Source organism: Orbicella faveolata, unplaced genomic scaffold (assembly GCF_042242905.1).
Source record: "Orbicella faveolata isolate gen_17 unplaced genomic scaffold, um_ofav_v1 contig_1, whole genome shotgun sequence".
In the NCBI taxonomy this organism is placed as follows: Eukaryota; Metazoa; Cnidaria; class Anthozoa; order Scleractinia; family Merulinidae; genus Orbicella; species Orbicella faveolata.
The window spans coordinates 32,673,936-32,697,793 of NW_028301536.1; the positions used below are offsets into that span (position 1 = coordinate 32,673,936).

At 39.8% G+C, this 23,858-nt stretch overlaps 1 protein-coding gene across 1 annotated transcript; it reads left to right on the forward strand.

Moving 5' to 3' along the window:
- Positions 1–768: 768 nt before the first annotated feature.
- Positions 769–22,319, forward strand: LOC110054236 (VWFA and cache domain-containing protein 1-like). Its single transcript, XM_020760591.2, has 31 exons — positions 769–972; positions 1,628–1,858; positions 2,676–2,919; positions 3,419–3,700; positions 4,429–4,682; positions 5,838–5,870; positions 5,975–6,061; positions 7,577–7,664; positions 8,135–8,307; positions 8,994–9,124; positions 9,233–9,341; positions 9,781–9,969; positions 10,276–10,365; positions 12,195–12,269; positions 12,406–12,465; positions 12,548–12,692; positions 13,166–13,264; positions 14,208–14,311; positions 14,962–15,110; positions 15,615–15,669; positions 15,800–15,924; positions 16,550–16,660; positions 17,092–17,170; positions 17,302–17,361; positions 18,701–18,788; positions 19,306–19,372; positions 19,787–19,892; positions 20,080–20,126; positions 20,509–20,632; positions 21,185–21,301; positions 22,066–22,319. The coding sequence occupies exons 1-31, from the start codon at positions 769–771 to the stop codon at positions 22,300–22,302; spliced, it is 3,963 nt and encodes a 1,320-aa protein (XP_020616250.2). The 3' UTR covers positions 22,303–22,319.
- The last annotated feature ends 1,539 nt before the right edge of the window (positions 22,320–23,858 follow it).

The following is a 23,858-nucleotide window of genomic DNA, read 5'->3' on the forward strand; positions in this document are numbered from 1 at the left end:
GTTTATTATGCAGCAGGAATTCCAACGGTACAAATAGAGTGACACAATGAATTTACATTCTATCACATCGCTTCCCGCGCATGGTATCGCAACACAAGTGTACTCTCGTTAGCCAATGGTTTATAGAGGCCGGGTTTACCCTGCAATATCCCCGAGTAGCTTAACTTTTAGTATACACATGGACCGTTAACGAGTGTGTATAAAAAGAAAACAGATCCAGTCGCGCGTGGGATATTACTCGATATGCCACGAGAGAACATCGCATAGCTGTTTTATTTCTCTCCCATCAGCATGACTAGTACAATAAACCCGACTGAATTTGACTAATCTGCGTAAAGTTGTTCCTCCCTAGTGTGAGGTTTTTCAGAACCTGTATCCTAGACTGACAGTGGAATTCGAGAAAATGATTTTGCCTGTCATTCATGTTTGAATGTTGTCTCGCCAAATCTGAACTGAGCTGCATGAAAAATACCTGGTGCCCGCTGCCGATTAGGCGTGCAAAAAACATAGATACCGGGATGAACGCCGGAAAACTCTCGTAGAATACAACCCGTGGGATACTGCAGTATTTACAACGGCTTTCTAGCTTCCCGATTGGCTGTAGTTTAAAAAGCAAGGGATAAAGTACAGTGCAGTGCAGTGTACTAAAAACTAAAATGCCGATGTGCAGTGCTGAGCATTGCAGTGCAGTACTGTGTACAGAATAGCCAGGAAACGATACTACATACACAGTGACATTTAAAGTTATATTGTAATGATAGGAATAATATGTTTGTCTCATGTTGTCAAGTTTCAAAATCATTTTTTCCCCAAAAGGTTAAAGACGCAACTCAAGGAGTTCAGTGGGCTGCAGTGCCCGGTGCTGAGTGCTTGTTATTATCCAATGCTGGTATCTTTCTACGAACAGCCAAAAGTCTCACCAACTCGTATGGCGTTGCTATAATAGAAGACGTTCATCCAGGATACTATCAGGTAAATGACAAGCTCACGGTCATATTTTATTTATTTATTCTTGCTTTTATTTATTTCTGGCGATGTTGAAAGCGCAAAAGACTTAAGCCAGACCGCGTTGTCTCTCGAGAGGTGCCAGGCTCCATAGACGTTTTGGTGGGGATCCGTCACCCATACCAGTTTTCCAAATCCTGACCCATTTCTGATCAATGTACTTCATTTTTCATCCCCAAATTAAAAAACCTTCGCCGCATTTTCAGAGCTGGTGGTTCCCATATCTACAGAAGTGAATCGCGCCAAATCTGCTTTTATTTTAATACCGCCCGATAAAAAAGGGGGGAAAACGGCTACATGGACGTAAATATGCTCCTTCGGTTTCCCTTTAAACTATACCCAGGTTTACTCCGAACTTGCTGGCAAAATTTACGACCTATTTTCCGAAAAAAAAACATCTTGAGTAGGCTAATGCGACAGGATAGTCCCCCAAGTCTGTAAGGCACGTACCTAGCCCTAACGCACACCACAAAACGGACGGGAAAACTACGTTTTCTCACCATTTTCACCGAAGAAGCAAAAATGCCCGTGGGTCGTGCAAATTGGCACACACCAATATGTCTTTTTTTAAAGTTTGTGTTCTTTTGTTGACTTTTACTTTTCTGATAACACCATCTTCCAGGTTCGAACGTCTCGGATCGGGTATTACACGCTAAACGAGGATCTGACAATCGCTTCCAACACTGACAGACACGCCATGATTCAACAAGATATGGTGATTTCCCCCCGGCTCTACCTCCGGGGATCGGATGATATGTACCGGATCGTCCTCACGTGGGGAAGGTCGCCCAAGGATTTAGATTCTTATCTCATCACCCCGTGGCCTCATGAACCAGACTGCCAGTCTGGGATGGTAAGTTGAACAGTTTTATGCCCTGTACTTCTGGAGTCGACCGTGGATAAGTTGGGGTTTTTTTGCGTTCTATTTGGATAAGAACCGCTTTATTGTTGGTTCAGTTAATCATTGACAAATATTACAACTGGCCTCCAAGGCAGTTGAAACGGTTGAAGTTGCCTGGTAGCTCATAATGAAACGTTTTTCCAACTATTGCTGTTGAGAAGTTGCTCTAAATCGAACGCGAGAAAATGGTTGGTTATAACTTGTGTAGTGGCTTGTGTACTTAACCCAATTTTCAGGGGCTTGGTCTGTTACTGTGCGTTATTTTCTTTCTAGGTGAGCCTGTTTGCAGGCAACTCACTCAAAAGAGATTTTGCGATCAGAGTTGAACCGAATATGGACATTTTCAACAGCACATAAAATTTGTGAGAACTTGTTTAATTTGTGGAGATAAGTTTTATTATAATTCTGAAGACCAAATTTAATCGATAAAGTAGAGCAAACACTGCAATTTGTATTGCAGAGAATTTCTCAAACTCATTCATCAAGTTTTAACAAAGGAAATCAAGTCATGGTGCTTGGATATCTGACCTTAATTGTAGCATAGATTTTTACGATTTTAATTCTCCATTTTCTCCTTAGCTTTAGTTTTGATTGAGAAGATATAGCAGACACTCAAGGCGATGTTTCATCACATTTCCAAACACCTCGAAGATCGTCAAAAATACTCCGCTGCGCGTCGTATTTTCAACTCTCTTCTCGAGGTTTGGAAATGTGGTTAAACACGGGCTTTCGTGTTTGATATGGTACATCAATCTTTGAATATGTACAGGTGTTCTTTGATGGTAAGAGGTGTCAGCAGGGATCGCAGACAATTGATCTTGATGTGGATGCCACCGACATGTACGGACCAGAGACAATCACCATGAGAGGACTGCAATCAGAAACATTTGGTTATTACGTGCATATCTATACCAATGGTGTCTGCTGGGATAAGATATCGGCCAATGTCAGGATATATCAAGCCTCCACTGGCGGGCTGTTATACAATATCAAACAACCAGGATGCAGTGAGAGTAAGAATTGTAGAATTAATTTTAAAATATTGCTCTCGTCACTTCAAGATGACAGGGGAAGCGTTTTCTGAGGCATCGTCCACATTACGCCGAAGAAATTTGAAAACGCAGCTTTACTTCTACGATCAGGCCTACCGTCCACACTAATCTGTCACGAAAATTGAGCTTTTCGAAGACGTTATTCAAACCGGAGGAATTTGAAAACGCCGGGTTTTCGTTTTCGTGTGGACGAAAACGTTTTGAAAACGGAGCTTTTCGAAAACGATGACGTCACGATAATCATGTGATTTCCCTGATCGAGTTTGCCTCAAACACAAATCCAAAATGACATGTGATTGTTGCGTTTTTAAATTCCTTCGGCGTAGTGTGTACGGAGTCTGAATGGTGCACGAGCAAGAGAGTCGACTGTGACCCTAAAAGCATCTTTTTAAGCCCATCAAATATGACCCTCAATCCTAAGCCATCAATTTATTTTTTTGTTTGTTTGTTTCCTTTTCAGACAGATTTGGATATGACATCAAGAACTGTTCACGTTACTGGCACGTGTTCGACTTCGACGCGTCTACAGCTAAATTCAAAATCTACCAGAACAAGCTCGTGCACACCGCACCCAGCCTCCCAAAGAGAAGTATTGTCAACCCTAACTGCAGTTGCCTGGTCAAGAATGACATTTCCAGCGATGACGTCATCAATTCTGCGGAGAAGATTTCTGCCACAGCCGATAATCTTATGGTGGACAAGCTTTGCGTCAATGAGATGAAGAATATTTACGATAACTCAAGTAAGCGTTCATTTTTATTGGGGAAATGGAAAAGGTTGTGCTTATATTGAGAATACCATGAGCACTTTACACTATGTACTATCATGTTTTACCGATTTTCATTTTTTTTTTCTTTATCGTTTCCATGAAAATATCGATTGCCTTGAAAAATACATAATAGCAATCTTCGATCCATTTCCAACGACTGGTGTAACTTTCATATCGATTCGATTAAGGGATGGTCTAGGTAAAACTGTCTGAGACACCTTAGGCAGGGAACTCCCGGCCGGGAAAATCCCGAAAGAACTTCCCGGTTTCAACGAACACATCAATTAGTTTTTCAGAACGATTCTTGATGTTACTTTGTACCTGTTAACATATTTATGTTGGTCTTCCTGACGCTTGGTCGATGAAAAACCTTTACCTGGACTCTTAGATTGGCTGAAGAGCTTGGAAAGCCAACAGTTTTTTAACCCAACGACATTGCCAGGTTAGGCCTGGTTGACAGTAGCGGCATAACAACATATGAAGAACGTTATGTTCACAGTGCCGCCATCCTGAGATAATGACATAAAAGCAACATAACAGCAGGAACATAACGACATACTGAAAAAAACTGACCTTTGCCTTATGTCTTTATGTCAATGTTCACATTACCGATTATGTCGTTATGTCATTTACGCCGTTACCTCGTTTTGTCGCTAGTGTAAACGAGACTCCATGCATGTGTTTAATACTTTCTACTTCAGTGAAAAAGAACATCAGGCTTAACCCTTCGGATTTGGTGGACAAGTTAGCCATGTTTATTAGCGGCCAGATTGAAGAGAAAAGACGCCTTGGAATGAAACTCAAGGATGTGATTGAAAAAGGATATGACGAATACAAGACTGCCAATCGACCCAGGATAACAAATCTGAAAGAGATTGCTCCAAAACAGTGCTGCCATTACGATGGCGAAACTAAGTACTCCACCAAGTTTCAACGATGGGTGAACACAAAATCGGTAATTGTTATCTGCCGTTTTATAGTTAATCTATCTATAACAAAATTCTCGATCATGATTGGTTCTCCGCGCGCCTATTTGTCACGTAATCAGCGCGCGATCACGTGGGTGTCCAATTACAGGTATCCAGTTTGAACTTTTCGTAATTGGATACCTGTAATTGGATACCCACGTGATTCGCACGTCGATTACGCACGCTTTACTGGCTTCTTTCGCACTGCTTCCTGCAGTTTTCAAAACTTATGAAAAGCGTCACAGACGTTTTCGCTCAAAAGAAGTTCTCAAAAGACATTTTTAATTCCGAAATTTGTTAATGATACGATTAATTAGTAATTGGAGCTCGTGTCGTACAATTCAGGAGGAAATCGTGCTCGTAATTTCAAATCGGCCTCGAGCTTCGCGCTCGTCCGATTTTGAAATAACTCGCGCGATTACTCCCTGAATTGTACTCCACTCGATCCAATTACTATTACTAATGCACTAGTTCCTGCAATTTTTAAAGAATTATATCAAGCAAGAAAGACCGTGTTTGACCACTTTTCCAAACACCTTGAAGTTCGTCAAAAATACTCCGCTGCGCATCGTATTTTCAACTCTGTTCTCGGTGTTTGGAAATATGGTCAAACACGGTCTTGAGTGTTTGACATATCTTCTTAATCGAACCTAAAACTAAGGCCTTGAAGGAGAACGTCAAAAATACAAAAATCGTAGAGATATGGTCGTTGTAAGTTCTGCTTCTTTTACCCAAGGACGCAGTAGTCGCCTTTTTCAAGAACTTTAAAGTTTTCTATACATGTGTTTGTAAAACCCTGTCAACTCCACAGGAAAAAAATATGAACGGTCAGGAAAACTTAAGATAGGCATTTTTCACTTTCTAGCACAGTTCAGTCCGCAATTCCATCATCTGTTTCAGTAAGATAGCACTCGCAGAGTATCATTTTAAGCCTTTGTAAGCAATGCTGACAAGAATAACCGGGCTCTTATAATTTATTACCTTCCCTTCCCTTTCGAGCTTGCCATTCAAGTTGTGAACACTTACTAGACTAGTTCCCGTTTTCTGCCTGTTTTCTTTGGAAAAGCGATAATTATTTTTCTCAATCAATTTGGATAAGCGATAATTATTATTTAATATATTGTTCCCTTTTCATTTTTCAGAGCTGCTGGTCTTGGCCAAGTGAGATAAAAGAGGTAGCCTTTTATTTTTGTCCCGGCACCAAGCACTAATTCATACCACCGCTATTTTTCTGTTATCAGTGTTGTGTTGTAATTAAACCTGTTTAATCCGGTTTCAGATGCCTGATGCGCTTGTGTCAGCTTACGACTGGACCAGGTCTCTGGAGAAACAGATGATGGAAAATGTTGATTCCCGGTCACAAAAGGTATTCCACCCAGCATTATACACCCTATTTATACACCTAGATGGAGAGAGGCACTGCGAGAGTTGTGTCTTGCCCAAGAACACAACACAATGTCCCCGGCCAGGGCTAGAACCGGGACTGCTCGATCCGGAGACGAGCGCACTAACCATGAGGCCACCGCGCCCCCGCATTCCTAAAGCACTGTTTATGTTTTAATTAATTCGTTTCATTTGAACACACGAACGACGTAAGTTTCCTGTGACTTTTGAAAGAATTAATGCCTTTGGTATGCTTTTTATTTCACCCTGGTATTTGCGAATCAAGATTTGCACCTTATTTTAGTTTCTTCGACTTATTTGTTAAAAATCATGTACAACATGGAGAATAATATACAAACTACTTCAATAACGGCAAATTAGTGCACGCTTTGAACTTTCCTAAAATCACATGCATTACGTATAAACGGAAATGGCGCAAGGAACTGTCGAAACCTACCTGCCTCGCTTGTATTACCTGGAGCAGACGATGTTACTAAAAAAGTTAGTTTTAAAAACACTCATAATCCAAGACGGTTTCATGCTTTTGAGGCCACTTTAACCCTTGTGTTTATGTGCCACCTGTGAACTTGTTTCGCGACGCAGTACGAATACTAAGAAAAAAAATGATGTCATAAAGAAAACTTTGTGATCAGAATTCTTGACCGCGCGCTCTGTTTTAACAAATCAATCAGTTATCCCATCGTGCATTTCCCGCTGCAAACTGCTGTGGCCCGAAGTATGTTTGGGGAGCAAGTTAGTACAAGAATCCCACTTCTCAAACTCATTAATAATTCATCAAGTTTAAACAAAGGAAATCATGATTGTGACGGTGTTTGGATATCTGATATGAATGAGCATAGATTTTTACGATTTTACTTCTCCGTTTTCTCCTTAGTTTTAGTTTTGATTGAGAAGATATATCAAACACTCAAGACAGTGTTTGACCACATTTTCAAACACCTCGACGTTCGTCAAAAATACTCCGCTGTGAGTCGTGTTTGCAAGTCTCTTCTCGGTGTTCTCGGTGAAATGTGGTCAAGCACGGTCTTTCGTGTTTGATGTATTACATCTAGGATAGTTACGATGAAAGGAGTTAATCGTGATTGTTTAGCGGGCTTTTAGGCTTGCTGAAACATCAAAATCAGCCAGAAAGGTTAACCTGATCATACTAGAACAGACCAGCGTCTGATGTAAAATGGTCGGCGTTCTATATTGCAAACTTTGATCTAGTCATGCAATCGCAGCCGATTGTTGTCGGAATAGATCCTTTTCTTGCAATTGTATGTAAAATCATTTCTATAAGATTTTCATCTTATAAAATATTTGGATAGTCAAATTGAAGGACTGAGCTGTACAAACTGGCGCGAAGTCTTGCTTACGTTTGTACCGATCGGATGTCAGACCGTCGTAAGAATTGACAGTATTATGTCAGATAAATAGAGTAAGATATTTGCCATATATCAATAATGTTTCAGCGTACTTTGATTTCTTCTTCCAGGGTCAACTCAAATGGCAATATTTTGCTGATGATGCAACAGGATTCTTTCGAAAGTTTCCTGCTGCTTTAGTCAGTTCATCCAAGTGTGGTACGTAACTCCTTTCTATTTCTGCCATAAAATTGCAAAAGCCTAATTAAATGATTTTTAAAAAAAATTTCCGAGTGCTCTGTAAGTGTTGTGTGTAATTCTCGCCTATCCGCGAAAAATTTATTTGTTGAAATATTGATATGATCTTTTTAGCCTCCTGACCGCATATACTGGTTTTCTTTGGTCATTCTGGGACCTTTAGTACGATGGCTCAGTGGTCAATAGATGTTATTTGTGTCAGGATTATTCCTACTTCCGAGTAGAAATGCAAAGAAGGTGTTTAAGTCCTTTGGATTAACTTGGAAAATTTTCCCTGTAGTTTAGTTTATCTCCTTCGTGACGCAATTCTGCGACTTCACGTCGGCGCGTTTTAGGGGATAATTCCTAAGAAATGCACAAAGATTTATAATGCACGGGCAAAGCCATTCTACTCGTGATAAAAATCTTCTCCTTTCTCTTTGTCAAAACAGGAACAAAAGATGAACGACTTCAGCCATGGTACATAGCAGCCATTCTGCGTCCAAAGAATGTAGTCATATTATTTGACATCAGCTACTCCATGAAGGAAGAAAATAAAATTATATTTGCAAGAACCGCCATCACTCCCGTCCTGAAGGGATTACTGCCAACAGACTTTGTTAATGTAAGCGTTTACGCCATTTTATTATTAAGGAAGTCAACCACTTGTTTAATTGTTTGATTTACATGCGATCCTAAACATTACCATTCAGGCCCCTTCCACACTACGCCAGTGGAATTTAAAAACGGAAGTTTCACACTGAAAGCGCATCAAATGTTTTCCGTCCACACTACGCTGGAGGAATTTAAAATGCAACAATCACCGGTCATTTTGGATTTGTGTTTGAGGAAACCTCGGTCAGGGATATCACGTGATTATCGTGACGTCATCGTTTTCGAAAAGCTCTGTTTTCAAAATGTTTTCCTTCAAAACGAAAAGCTGGCTTTTTCAAATTCCTCCGGTTTGAAGAGCGCTTTCGGAAAGCTCCGGTTTCGTTGCGGATTAGTGTGGACGGTAGGCCTAACTGTAGAAATAAAGCTGCGTTTTCAAATTTCACCGGTTTGAAGAGCGTTTTCGAAAAGCTCCGTTTTCGTGACGGATTAGTGTGGACAGTGGACCTAACTGTAGAAATAAAGCTGCGTTTTCAAATTTCTCCGACGTGGTGCCCTGGCCTTATTTACTTCGTAGAGTCCGAGAAAAGAGCTTATGGTATATGACTGCGTCGCGTTAAGAACTTGTTCAAACCAACAGTAATTCCCGCGGCAGGCAAAGTTTTCTCTTGATCGCAAACTGATTGACTGTTTCAACAGGTGATCGCCTTTGCTGAATCAGCACTTCTGCCGGGCATGTCACACAGTGGGGAGTCAGATCACACTTACAATAGTTGTTTTAATACGCAGCTTGTACAGGCCAATGGCCAGAATCTACTCGACTTGAAAAGGTGATGTTTCTTTTTTGTATACACACCTGGTACGGTTGCAATTTTTAAGTATCATTGGAATCCCCACAATATTATTTCACCCACCGTTATTCTATATCCTTGGTCTAGATTTGTTCAGGATGTGCCTCTTGCTTCCACGAAAACATCTAACTATTACAATGCGATCTCAATGGCTTTGAAACTACTCACTGATATGCAGAACAACCGCGACACTCACGTAAGTAGTAACCACGACACCATATGACATAATTTAGTGAAGAATGACTTTCAAGTCGTGCAAAGAAGCAATATATTCATAAAATATGAAAATTCAGAATGGATATTAACAGGTACTTTGCTAAGAAAAAAACTTATATACGATTTCTATGTTATAGAAACATTTGTCGTGGTGCAATGAAAAAGACTTGCACAGGAATACGTAACTATGTTACATGTATTCATCGTCATCCTATTAGTTTATCAACACAGCGAAAATCAAGTTATTTTGAAAGCATTAGTACCTTCTTTTCCATAAGAGGTTTAAATCACAAGATATATAAGAGAAATTTGTAGACACTGACGCACGGAAGGTTGGTGACGATAAACCCAAATTGAATTGTTCACTGGAATTGTGTTGTTCTCGCCAATCTGATTTTGATTCTGGTATGTTAACACAGCTGATCTTCCTGGCTGGAAGTACGGACGTTTCCACAGAAGACATCAGTGATCTTTTGTCCCAAAGCAACACTACAGTCAGCGTCTACACGTACAGCTTGTTAGGAGAATCAAACAATTCCTCAGAGCTGAAGACACGCTCTGTTAATAGACTGCAGGAAATGGCTCGCACCAGCAATGGAAAGTTTGAGGTAAAATGGCAAAATGTTGCGCTTTGCATGATTAGACTGAGTGTGACCATGCTTAACCATTCACTTTGATTTAGAAACAATAAATCTGGGGAACTGATCGTGAAATGATTTTTGCAGTTTGCTAATGTATGCGTAATCTCGTCAGTACATGGAGGGCGAGAAATTGCCTAGTTTAGAGAAGAAAGGCTTGCAATCTTAGCTCAGACTATCCTGGACATTATCGGTAAGGATTTCTTTCTTTCAGCTTTCTTCTGTTCTATAGCTTTCTAGCTGACACGGTGTTATATGGTCTTTGCCTTGCTTTAGAGTATAACAGATTATCGTGAGCTAGCCTTTAGGATGGGCCGCTTCTACAAGAATATCCCCAGCAACAACAAACAAGACGAAGGACCACGGGCAAGTGTTCTAGATAGTTTACAACAATAGAAGTTTGCTGTAGAAAAATGTAGTTTTTTTTCAAAGAATCAGTCAGCAATTTTCAAAGTATCACTAATGTCTCCCCTCTTTTTTTGGTGTATAATCCATTGCAAAACAGACAAGTTGCCAAAAACGTATTTAGCAATCACGAACCCTTTTACTTTTCAAACAAATGAATGTTTTATGAATATGAGCTATTGTAAGTTAGGAAGCAGCTGTAAAAAAGAGAGAGAGAAAAAAAAACGAAATATAAATGAACAAGACGCTTTGCTGCGTGTACCCAGGCAGTCGTTATACTGAGAAGCAATAGCTATATTGCAATTGAGCTAAATGTTCTGCATTTGAAGTTGTACGAAATTCAATCGAACTGATGTGCTTAAGCTATTCTGCTTTTGATTGCATTTCTTGGAATCGATTAATAGCTTATTACTCGTTTGCAAGTGTTTAGGGTGTGAAATGAGTCAAGGTCTTTATATCAACCTATAAACGTTTCAGTCTATTTTCCTTAACCTTTGTCGTTGTTATTTGCGTTTCTCAAGCAAGCGAGACATTTTGAATTTCATTGTTATGGTGATGCGTGACACAGACCTACGAACGCGGTTGTCGAAATCATATACTTATCTCGTGATGTTTAGCCCATTTAGAAGTTAAAGTATTAGGAGAAGTGCTTCTGTAAATGCTTTTTTGTTCAGTACAGAGAATCAGTCGCCTAGATAGCCTAAGTAAGTTCCAGATGTTTACAATATTTTCCGGCCGCAATGTAGGCGTACCGCGGAGGTACACCAACATGGCGGTCCCATACTGGTCTCTGTAAATTTGTGCAAAATATTTCGACGAATATCTGAGCTTGGGAAAACGCACAGACCTAAAAATTCGAGGAGTGTCATCTTTATTAATCTCCAATAACATCACAATTTCTTGATTTTATCCACTAAATGGTTTTCGGATAAATTTTTTATTGCGTCAGGATTGCTTGACAGTGCAAACCAAGAATTGTTTTGCTGGGGTCACTGACGTACATTAGTTTCTTTCAGCTTAAATGTACAATAATTCGCTACATGAGTTTCACTTTTGTTAAGACACATAACTCTGTTACAAGCAAATAACGAGAGAATATCGTTTAGTTCGAGATTTTATCTTTATTATACTTTACGAAGTTTCGCAGAGCATTTTACATAGGTGTACTCGGACAGATGAATTCGGAAACAAATTCTCTAACCCTTCTGCTCTTGTTGCTCAGACGTTCTTGAGCTCGTGCTGAGATTCTGCTTGGTTCACGATCACGTCTAAAAATACGAAGACGCTTCTGAAGATGCTTTTTATCAAGTTGAAGAGTTGATAGCCTCGGTTGATGACTCCTTTGGTATAACATGATTCATGATTCACTCAAAATGTTCGCTCGTAAATTGATCTCTCGTAGGGCTTGCAGCGACCCGTTCCGAAAACGCTTAACGTCCTTTAGTGTTGGTCTACCTTGAACGGTGTGTTCGTTTGTATGTGATTTCATCGCCCTAGAAATCATGGAATCCGTGCTAACTTTTCTTGACGACAACCTCCGTAAATTCCATGTGCTGTACGCATCCACAAGTGGCGCATGCGCTTTAGAGACCAGACGGCGATGTGTGACTGAACGCGGAAAAAAAGAAAGCCGAAATTTAAATCCAGGCCTCACTGCCTGGGTAATTATGACGTTTAGTCGCTCGAGAATTTTATTTTTTTTTCTTTTTGACAAGTGGAGCTTATCTGCGTAGATAAGAAGCTCTGACGTATGTGTCATGTAAGTAATGAATTTCTTTCTTTCTCCGTAGCTGTCGTCTCCACAGTTTGCTGAAAGATTAGGAATGTACGTGACTCTTGGAGTTCCCTGTTACAGCAAGGATGAGGTATTACAAGTCAAAAGACGATCAAAAGCCACAGATGTCCCGGTTAATTAAAAAATCGATCGCAAACGAGAATATTTACGTTGATATTGGGAGTAAAACTCTTGGTTAATTGTTTCCTTTTCCCATGTCTTGTTAGTCACTGATTGGTGTTGTTGGTATCGACATTGCGTTGAGTGAACTTCTTCAGAACACAGTGGTAAGATGTCGCTTCTTTGTGGCTTTGCTGTATTATAAACAAATCTTGGGTAAAATCATTGAACACAGAATTCTCATTGCAGTCGTTCGGTCCTGGGGAACTGTCGTACACTTTCGTGATCGAAACCGACAATGGTCGAACCTTGGTTCATCCCCAGCTCCCTGAGCCTGAGGCAATTCGGGAAGAGCCTGTGGTGATCATCATCAGTGACCTGGAAACAAGCCCAGGTAAGATTCAGAGATTGTTGTTGCGTTTTCCTATGGGAGAAGGTACGTGTTTTTTGGGGCGAGGCGGGGGGTGGGGTGGGGAGCTTGGACCGGGGCTTCGGAGGGGGGTCATCAGTACTTTTTTACTAGTTGAGGTGGGCCAAACCTGTTTTGTTCGCCGTCGGGGGAGGATCACACTTTTTTCGGCAAGGAAAAAGGCACTCCAGGTTGCTTCTGTTAAATTCGACTCTTTTACTTGGTAGCAAACATGTCCAGTCTTTGGAAAACTAAAACTTGCATTTTTATTTTCGCGTCATGACGAAAGTGTTTAAACGCTATTTAAAATAGCGTTTGAATACGTCTGCAGTAGAAGCTATGACTTGTTGCTCTGGTAACTAAATAACTGAAAATGGATCATGGTGGATCTTGTGGAGTTACACCGGCCTAAAATGTCCCAAATTAATTTATTTTTACCTTGTTTGGTTTGTTTCCAGGATTTTCAGTGATCCTTTCTTCTATGATGAGAAGGGAGACTGGCAGCAAGACATTGAGATCCGAGCGCGTGTTATCCCGAGGAGACCCGAACTTTAACGGTACATAACAAACTGGTGTCATTTGCTAAAAGATTGGATACTATTATCCATTTATTGTATGGCTGTGTCTCACAAGGACTGGGAACTAACGAATTCACGAATTTGATTGGCTGAAATCGATGTTGACCGCGGTCTAGATTTTCCCATCTAGACCGGCATCTTGACCGGTTTCATTTTGTGTTGAAAAAGTAGCAAACTCAAATACAAAAATGTTCACCGTTTTCTTTTATTTTCTTCTCAATCATTTATGGAAGTGCCAAAAAGCCTGATGACAGAAAAAAGTAAAGAGGACAAGCAAATTTCGGCAGGTTTAAGTTAAGCTCATCTCCGTTTGCAAGCAAAATGTCCGCAAACCAGTTGCATTAAACGAATTAAAGTTTTCTTCTTTGCCATATAATAAACATCTTATTAACCGAGCTAAGTCGGTCTGTATGGGAGAATCTTGACCTCGGTCGTGTGTACAGACCGAACGCAGTGAGGTCTGTACACACGACCGAGGTCAAGATTCTCCCATACAGACCGACTTAGCTCGGTTAATAAGAGCTAAATACTGCCTGGAATATGATAAAATCTATCTATTGTAATGTAAAACCTTTTTCAAGCACCCCTTCTTTAATGCAGCCCTCGCTTCTAAAATTTCAATCAAGTCCCTTCTCTTTATTAGCTGAACCCTCCACCTACCCAACACGGTAAGGGGAGAGAAAATATGTAAATCAAAAAAATTCTTTCCAGTGTTAAGGGTTACGTGTCCACCGCATTTGAAGGCGTTTTTCACAAAAGGTTTAAGCGGGCTCTTGCATATCTTGTAGACTTTCCATCCCGTCATAGCTGTAATTTTGCATTAACCTGTTTTACAACTTTTATCCTCTGTGACTTTTTTAGTTTAGTTTCTGCTCAACATTTTCGTTTTTTTATACAGTTTTTGCGTATTCTATTTGTTTAGGTTATCGTGGTGTGACCGCCAACTTTACCTACTCCTGGAAACCTGTAAACAACACAAACTTTGCTGTGTGTATTGTGGTAGCGTCAAACGAACTGGACACCAAGGTAAAGCCAGTCCGCCTACAACTGGCTATCAAACTTTGTTTCGGAAATCAGTTTTGAAGGAAAATTTGCTTTAGTCTTAGCTATATTTGTGCATTCCAAATCCTCAACTGGGTTTTAGACGCGACTTACACAAACATTTGTCGAGTTAAGACGCATTACCTGAAAACTTTGCAAGTCCCATTGTTTAATAAGCAGTTCTGTTTTCTTAAGACCCATCCACTTTACGCCGGAGGAATTTGAAAACGGAGGTTTTACTCTGAAAACGCATCAAATGTTTTCCGTCCACACTACGCCTGAGGGATTTAAAAACGCAACAATCACCAGTCATTTTGGATTTGTGTTTGAAAAAACTCGGTCAGGGAAATCGCATGTTTATCCTGAGGTCATCGTTTTCAAAAAGCCCCGTTTTCCAAATGTTTTCTGCACATACACGAAGAGCTGGCGTTTTCAAATTCCTCCGGTTTGAAGAGCGTTTTCGAAAAGCTCCGTTTTCGTGATGGATTAGTGTGTACGGTAGACCTAACAATAGAAGTAATGTGGACGGGCAATGTAATGTTGTTTTGAGACGTGTCACGTATTGTGTACTCGCCCAGCCCTTTCTTTCTTTCTAACAATACAGCTTACGTGCCATAATCTTTGCGTTTCTCTAGGAAATAGTAAGTCACAAGCCATACGCTCAGCCCGATCTCTATCACCGCTACGATTTTGTCAAATATCTCGATGTTGGTTCAATCATTGTGGACAAACCGATCGCTTTTCTAAGCAATACTTCATTTCCCGCAACGCTCTTTCGCTCAAAGTAAGTGCTTTTAAGTCACAGCTTGTAGTGATAAACTTAATGCAGTCAAGGATGCTTACGTACCATTTTGCAAATGGATATCAACACGCTCTGAGAAAAGAACTCGTTGGACTCTTGAGCTAGCACCGCTTAGTTTTTAGCTATGTTGAAACCCACGGTTCTCCATCAGAACGTCCCCAAGGAAGGTGAAGTATTTTCCTAACAGCAAGGTTACATCACCAATGCTCATCCTAGCTATTTTGTCGTCCTTGCTTGAACTGTGAAAGGAATCTTTACAAGTACTTTCTTTAATTTACCGTTTGTTTCATAAAATAGAGGTTTTACAATGACTGGTCTAAGCTGTCCTTTAATCGTTTTCCCATGCATTTGCTAGCTGCAAGTTAAATTGTCAGTTATATTTTATTTACGAGCTTTGATTGGTGAGTTTGATACCCATCTTGCAGGATGTCAATGAAGCACTACTGTCTGTTTCTGATTGTTTGTCTGCTTTCTTGCCCTCTTCAGTTATTTCCTCAGTTCTGGTTGTTTCAATGATCCATATATGTTTGAGAACACGCCGGTAAGTTTGACGCTATATTACTAGCTGTAAAAAAAAATGTGGAGAAGAAAAAGGAGAAATAGCATTTAATTTGAGGGTGCCAGTCTCCTCTTGATGGCATTGTATAAAATGTCATTTTCTGGCTTTACAGGAAACGCTGGAGTTTGTGCAGCATCTATCTGATTACGTAGATGGCGTAACCGACAAACCGCCCACACCATCACTGAAGAAAGGTGTTTTGGTGGATATACGCCTTACCAGAGAAATAGAGAAGTGGTATGAACATGAAAGTTGTTGACAATAGTACTCACACAAATGAAATGATTGCGCCGTTAGTATTTCAAATTGTTGTATAAACAGGTTTAATAATAATAATAATAATAATAATAATTATTATTATTATTAAAATATTAAATAATCTCTATGGAGGAATCTCCCGTCACATTGCGTGGTTTTCAGGGAGGTCCTAAGTACCTAAGGTAAAACAGAGTAAAAAGTTAAAAACTAATCACAATCAAATCCAAGTACTAATAAAAAATGGAGTAAAAATGCAAAATTACTTTTAAAATTTAAACCTATCAAGTAACGACATTCTAACAGAAATAAAAGGAAGCTTTTTTATGTCCATAGGCAGGGCATTCCAATCGGGTAAAGCACTATTTACTGATTATAAGGTCGACACATGCATTGGGTTTGCTACAGTTTCTTGAAACACCTTATTCCTGGTGGAAATTACATTCAAATAAAATACGCTGAAGAGCTATATCACAACCTCTGTCGGGATCGACTAGGGTCTAGAGAAATTTCGAGTCTTGAGCATTAATATAACATATAGGGGTGTTTGTTGGTATGTTTTTTTTTTTTTGTTTTTTTTTGTTTTTGAGGTTTTCTTTTATTTCAGCTGGAACAGGAATCCTATGCGTGTTCTTGGTAGCAGTGCAGCATGGCGGTATATCGCTACAAACTCTGGAGCAATGAGACAGTATCCGGGCAGGCAAACCTACAATAACAGGTCAGCAGAAAATTTTTTCACGCAGACGCAAGTAATTTGACCTCATTTGTGTATAAAACGGCCTCCCTGATCTTAGAAACGATGGATAACCGTTTCTGCCTTTTTGGACCCACGTTACGCACTTGCCTGTAAGCTTATGGTCGTTTACAGTCTTAGTATAAAACATGTTCTGCAAGATGAAAAGTCGTCTGAAGCACGTTAAATTATCGCCCTTTCCTCCCCAGCTGTGGGAGGCGCGGTAGTCTAGTGGTTTTTGCGTCAAACGTTTGGTTGTTGTGTTCTTCCAGTGCCCCTTTTCCGCCCAGGAGTATACAAATAGGTACCGCCAGCCAGCGAATTGTTAGGGCTGCTTAACAGTTGTGTAAATAGCAACTCTTAGTAACTTCTTTTCTGTAGATTTCACTCTTTGTTACGAATTTTATCTTCCTCAGATATGACCCAACCACTAGGCCTTGGTACTACGCGGCCAAATCTTATCCAGGAAAAGTGACATTTTCAGTTCCTTACTTGGTAAATAATGCTTACAATTTAAACTAAGATCTTCCAAGGCACAAACAGACTTGTCTAATGAGATACACCAAAAAGTAAGATCAAAATAAAACCTACTTGTTGATAATATAATTTTTCTTGTTACTGTGTAGGATAATGGGGGCGCTGGAGTGGTGGTCACTACCAGTCAAACAATTAGCAGTGATTCTATGGTGAGTAATACAGGAGGTAGAACTTTCCCTAGTACACAAAATACCCTCTGACAAAATATTTACAAAACTAAAAATGCTTAAAAAGGTCTAAATCTTCAAGGTAAAAAAGTCGTCTGCTACTCGTCTAATTTATAACCGTTAGGTAATTCCCAATCAGGGGAACAGTTTCGTCATGTAACAGTGAATTTGTTCAAGCTGTGTTGCTATTGCTGGATCATTAGGCCTTCTGGGATTCTTCGCTTGTGAAAAGATTGGGCCGTGCAGAGCATACGCTGTCTAAAAGAAAGCATAGTGTTCTCGCGTAGGTGACGGGCAGGTTCACAGTCATTGCACGTGTTTGAATGTTCCTTAATTCGCACCTGCACATTCCTTATGGTCCCACCCAGTACCTGTCACCGCAAGAACAGTCTCCTTTATAAACCACGTGTGAGAAAACAAGTGGTTAGGTCTACACTCATAGATCACATGTGGTCTATAAATGTGGTCAGTTCTACACTCATAGATCACATGTGGTCTATAAAGGAGACTTACCCTGAAAATGACATTATGTCGAAAGCGTTTTGTGTAATATTTTTAACCATTTTTAAACATTTTTAGCCTTGTAAACATATTTTTTTGCAATATCAAGCGATTTTTATGGGTAAGCACCCTTCTACATGTTTAGTTCGCTTTTGTTACGCAGAAGACATCTAAGAAATGTACCGAGATGTATAACGCAGGTGCAAAGCTGTTGTTTTGCTCATTTATTTAAGGGGGTTCGCGCGAATATTTTCCAACATTGATTTTTTTCTGAGACTTTCACCACTGTAAGATCATGAGTTAGTTATGTCAGAAATATAAAAAAAATGGGGGGTCACCGACTTCGCTTTGGAGAGAACATGTCCGGAAGAACACCCTAAATCTGAAAAAATCGGGCGAATAAGGCCACAGTGTCTATAAGCCCAAAAATATTGCAATTAGATCTTTGAAGTGAAATGTTCTCTGCCAAATATTGTTTAAGTGGATTAAGTGAATGAAGTCAACTGGTGAGGTTCCTTAAAGAAAAAGTTCGTATTTAGCGGCCATAGTTTCACGCGCCTTGCACCCGCAAGATGGCAGGATTCGATGTCCCGTGGACAGAAATCTTGAGATTTTTTTTAACTCCAGGCAAAGCTATAGCAATGGCCATCTGCCCTATCATTGTTCATTTTATTACTTAGCGTGCGCTCTCACTCATGACGTGGCGAGTGAATTTGCGTGCACAGAAAGGATGCTCAGGCACAATTAGCGCGAACGTCCTTAACCTTTCGCTTGGTTGCTGTTACAAGATCATTTACGTATTTCGTGCTTTATTTTCAAGGTTCGAGCCGTGATGGGCATTGATTTTAAAATGATTAAGATCCACGAAATAGTCGTCGATAGTGGACCTATTTGCAAAAAGACCTCTGGTAAGATTTCATAGGAATTATGCTGTGCTGAAAATAGAACCCTATTTTATTCATAGTTAGGAAAAAATCTACAATACAAATTAATCTATATTGGGTTATAATGATACTCGTTAGGGCGAAACCAACCCATATGTGTTGATGGGTTTGACCAGTCACGAGAGATACAATAGGCCACGCTCGGTATATCAATATTTTAACATGGCTCCGGGACTTTCATGTGAAAATTGCAAACTTTTTAAGCTTCTCATGTCTTTCAATTCTCAAAAGACAATTGGATACAAAGAAAACAAACTAAATATAAAAGTTTATCCCGAAAGCCTTGGAGTCGTGTTAGAATATTGATATATCGAACGTGGCCTCTTCAATAAGGCCTAATGGTTGTGTTGGTGAACTAAACAAGAGGAGCTAAAGGGAATTTTTTCACGGTGCCATAACTTGCAAACTGAGAATAGAAGTACCTAGCCCCGCGTTTTTGAGACTCAAAAAAGATTATTTGAACTGTGTTTTCTGTTTCTAGTGTCGTGTATGTTGATCGATCCAAATGGTTATGTGGTTTACAGTAAGCAGTTTATGTCCAGTCCCAGGTGAGTTTTTGCAATCTTTATCTGGACTTGAAAAAGAGCAAATAACTAACTCGAAGAGAGGTTCAAAATTTTCACACCCATGGACGTTTATGCTTAGATAAAGAAACGCTAATTTGAAGCTTGGTCGTGTTAGGTTCATTAAAAACGTTTCGCAGAACGTAATTTTCGACCATCCTGTCGATGAGATTTCGAGGTAGCCCGTTGACTCAACGTCAAAACTTTTCTCAGTAAAAATAATAATGACTTCCTATGATCGTAAAAGTTGTTGTTTCCCGTAGAAGAAAAGAAAGGTATGCGGTCGGAGAGTTAGCAATTTTTTTTTTCCAGCCGGTGAAAACAGTTCCTTACACTTAGGCAAGTAAAGAGTAATCGTACATGGAATATGAGGAATTTGCAACTTTTCTTTGACTGTAGAACTGCGAAAGAACGCGTACATTTGGCGTACAAACATCCAGAGTTACTGTTGGACTTGATGAAGAAAGGAATCATCTCCACCAGCTTGGCTTGTAACGACTTGGAGGTAAATATCAGTGCATGTCACGACCAGCAGGGAGACATTTGTAAAGTGAGAGAAAACCGAAGAATATCAACATCTGCTTTCTCCTAACAATAAGATATGTTTTATTAGGCTGAGAGGGAATGAGTGCTAAGTGCTGAGTTAAGGTTTATTATTTGAATGTTAATCAAATAGTCTGGTTTTCTTTCAGCTTGGCCAAACGTACACCAATTACAAGATAACGGATACACTACCAAGGTAGGTGTTTTCTTTTTTAATTTTACTGGGAAACTAGGAAAAAATTATTCCTACCTTACATACTGTTTTGCAAAATATCGGTGGAAATACTACTTATAATAATGGTCTTTATTAAAAACTTGTATCAAATAACCGAACTTTACTGCACGCTGAAGAAATCTGTCTGCAAAGCCTTTATGTACCGGGACGACCCACATCGTTACCAAAAATAAAAAAAACCGTTTTACTGTTTGATATTCTTTTCTAACTTCACTTCTAACATAATTTGGAGTCTTACCGCCATATAACAGTGTAAATTATTGACCTTCATAATCAGTACTTTTGAACTTGGTGAGACCCGACTAGTTTAACTCCTTATCCTATTCATTCCTTTCTATTTCAGTGGTAAAGTCCAAGGTTCATTGAAATGTGGTTCCTATATTATGGTGGCTGTGCCGAACACTAATGTGTACCTTGTGGTCCTTGATGGAGGAGACTGTCCGGACTCCGCTATAAAATGTACCTCGGTAAGTAATACAGAGGAATTTCGCTTTGGAAGTCTGCCCCGATGTAAAGCACGTTCAAGTTCTTTTTTTAGTTCCTTTCGCCCGTAAAAAGAGATAACGAGTTGTAGCTCACTTGATAATTAGCCTATTGCTGTTTTTCAACAGCAATAAAAATCGTAACCAATCAATAAAAAAGTCAAGAATCTGGGATACAATAGATTAGTGATATATAAACAACCTCGCTGAGATTTAGTTCTGTGCTGTTTTTCATTCGCGCGTTATTCGGAGAGGTGTTACACATAAATTTGTAGAGCGTTGTATGGGGACGCCATTTCTTTAGCTCGCTTAAACTGCCTAGAACACCACTCTAGAAACACGCATTTTTTTTCTCTATTTCCCATATTTCAAATGATTTGTGGAACACAACATGACTTATTTTTGGGAAGATAACTCGAATGCTTTCCAATAGATCACTGTATAAGGGAGAGGGTTTCCACATCCTTTTTGCTCTCCCTCAAGAACATGCCTTGTGCTCTTTCAAGTGAATTGAATTGATTCTGTTTTATTCTCCAGTGTTCAAAGAAGTCATGCGCAGATGGTATAACCAAAGAAGGGTCTCTGTCTGCGCCAATCTGCGTGCCCTGTCTGTGCAGTGTGTCATACAGTCCCTGTGCTTTACATTATTACAAGGTATCTATGGCAACCGTTCACGCATTCATCTGCAATTGTTCTCACTGATTTAACGATCGGTTAAACGTTTCCCCGGCAGCCATGTATCGGTACTTAACTATACTTGAATTATGTGTGAGTTAACAAGTTTCACAAGCTGGTAGGATCCCATAACAATCCCACTCGGTCATGTAAGGGTTTTTTTCGATTACCGTTTGTAATATACACATCATGTACGCTTATCGAAGACGCTAGAAATAAATCCAGATAACAACAACGACAAAGTTAAATTAAGGAGCAGCAATAATTCTGGTTTATCTGATCTGTAATTGTCCTGTGGAAATGAAAATGGCCGCTGTTGGTGACTGACGTCTGGAGAAAAGCAACAGAGTCAACAACAGAGTCGATTTTGTCAAGTCTCTAGTTCTTGAAACTGATTGGTCACTTTCGCGGTGACGTTACTGGGTTTAGAGACTGCTGGCTGCCGATTTTTTTTCTCTAAGGGTCGCTTAGACCAGTGCTTAACCATCGCGAACGCAAAAGGACGATATGGCTGAGTAGTTCTCATAACCCCTGCTGACTTTCGAGAGAAAACAGACTGCTTAAATCTCTTGTAAATTTTGTTAAGAGTGATTGTTCAATTGCTATTGGTTTTGATCCGTCTATTGCCAGTCAAAGTTGTGCCAATTCTTAAAATGTGTTTATCATTTCATTGTTAATTCGCTTGTTTTAAGATTTTAAAAAAGCTCAGGGTTTAATTTCACTAAATCTCTTTCTTCATTCAGAGTCCTAATGCTGCCGTAGCATGTCCTTTCATTCATCGCAACCTGGCGACAGCAAAAAGTGCCTGCAAGAAGCCTGATACCGACTCGGTCTTCGTTCGTGTTCCAACACGTGACCCGAGTCTCGGGTCCACTCTGTCTCCTCATCCAAAAAGTCCGTCGGGATCTGGTATCAAGGCGAATCCTTCTTCGTTGCTTCTCTGGTTCATACTGTTTCTTCGATCTGTGGTATTCGAGTAACGTGTTGTACGCTTCCCCCCCCAAAAAAAAAAAAATTAAAAAATTGTAAAAATTGAAGAAGCAAAACAAAATGTACACCGACCATGGTTGGGCTCAAAGTTGGGTACGAGTACCTTTTTCATTGAAATGCATAAATAATCGGAAACTAGCTGCTTGTTTTCAGGGCTAGAAAAAAAAATTGAATTCCAGCTTCGCTGTCAGAGAAGCAGCTCTCAAATTTTGCTTGCCTTGCGTAAGTCTTAGTTTACTTTTTCTTTTCTTTAATTTGGCTGGCAGACGACTTGCCTGGCACCTTGCCCGTTGGGTTAGTGAGAATGAATATGTTCTTGCCCTGCAGGAAAATCTAGATGTCCCGAACGACTGGACGGCACGTTTTTCGAGCCCTGTGTTTTCTGTACGATGTTTTTGGTGACAAAAACGTCATTTGTGTTAACAAGAAGAAGTCAACATTCTGGAGGATGTAGATAAAGCTCACTTTAATAGTAGCAACGAATAATTTAATACTGTTGTTTAGTGCAGAAAGCGTAATGAGGCTGCCTTTTTGTATGAGCCAAATTTGTTGTTAATAAGAATTTAAGTGAATCATTTATTTTGTATTTTGTAGAGCTGAACATTTCTGAAAAAAGGTAACGTGCTGTCTGTAATAAAAACACTTGTCATGTATGGAGTCGTTATTCGTAGGGCACCGCACCGGCATCGCAGAGGTCTGGGTTCGAATCCGTTCAAACCTGAATTTTTTTCTACTTTACTCTGACAACTGCCTAAGTTGAGTACATACAGCTATTACTGCAAATATCTTTCATATATTTTATCTATCACCTGCAGTTCAAATATAAAGCATTTTATTTATTCACTTGCATGTCTTCATCATATGAGACCATATTACGAACTCACAACATTACCAGCTCCTGGTTAGGTTAGTAGAGGACTGGACCGGTATCACTCATGTAATAGGTGCGAATTCCTTTCAGGCTTAGGTTTTCAGACTCCACGTTTACTAAAAAAGCTTCTCATTCTTCGATACTACGTTACCTTCATCCTCTTTCTTCAATGTGTCTCGCCAGGGAACACAGCATAATGACTCAGCCAGGGCATTGACCCAGATCGGACCGTTAGATCCAGAGTCCAGCAGGGCATGCTACCGCGCTCTCTATAATACGGTAATAGCACATCAATTGTTTTGACTAATGAATTAAGGGCGATGATTGACAGCTTTATAATTTGCTGCGGGAAGAGCCAAACATTATCTTGTTGAGGAAGCCATTATTTCTAACTAAATACCCGCCGCACTTTGCATAAATGAATACTTAAACCTGCAATTATGTAGAAATGTCGAACCTTCTCTTTCTCGACCTCAGCATCCAGGATAGCATACCAATTAATTCTTATCTTGAAAAGAAAGCACGGGTGATACTAGGAGGACCTGTTCATGGGGCCGTTTTCCTAATGAGATCTAGCCCAGTTTAGTTCAACTCATCCCAGAGATGTTAGGCGTTTATCCCAAACTTCGTAAGTGTAAATTCCACAATAATTGCTGAAGCATACGTTAAAAAAAA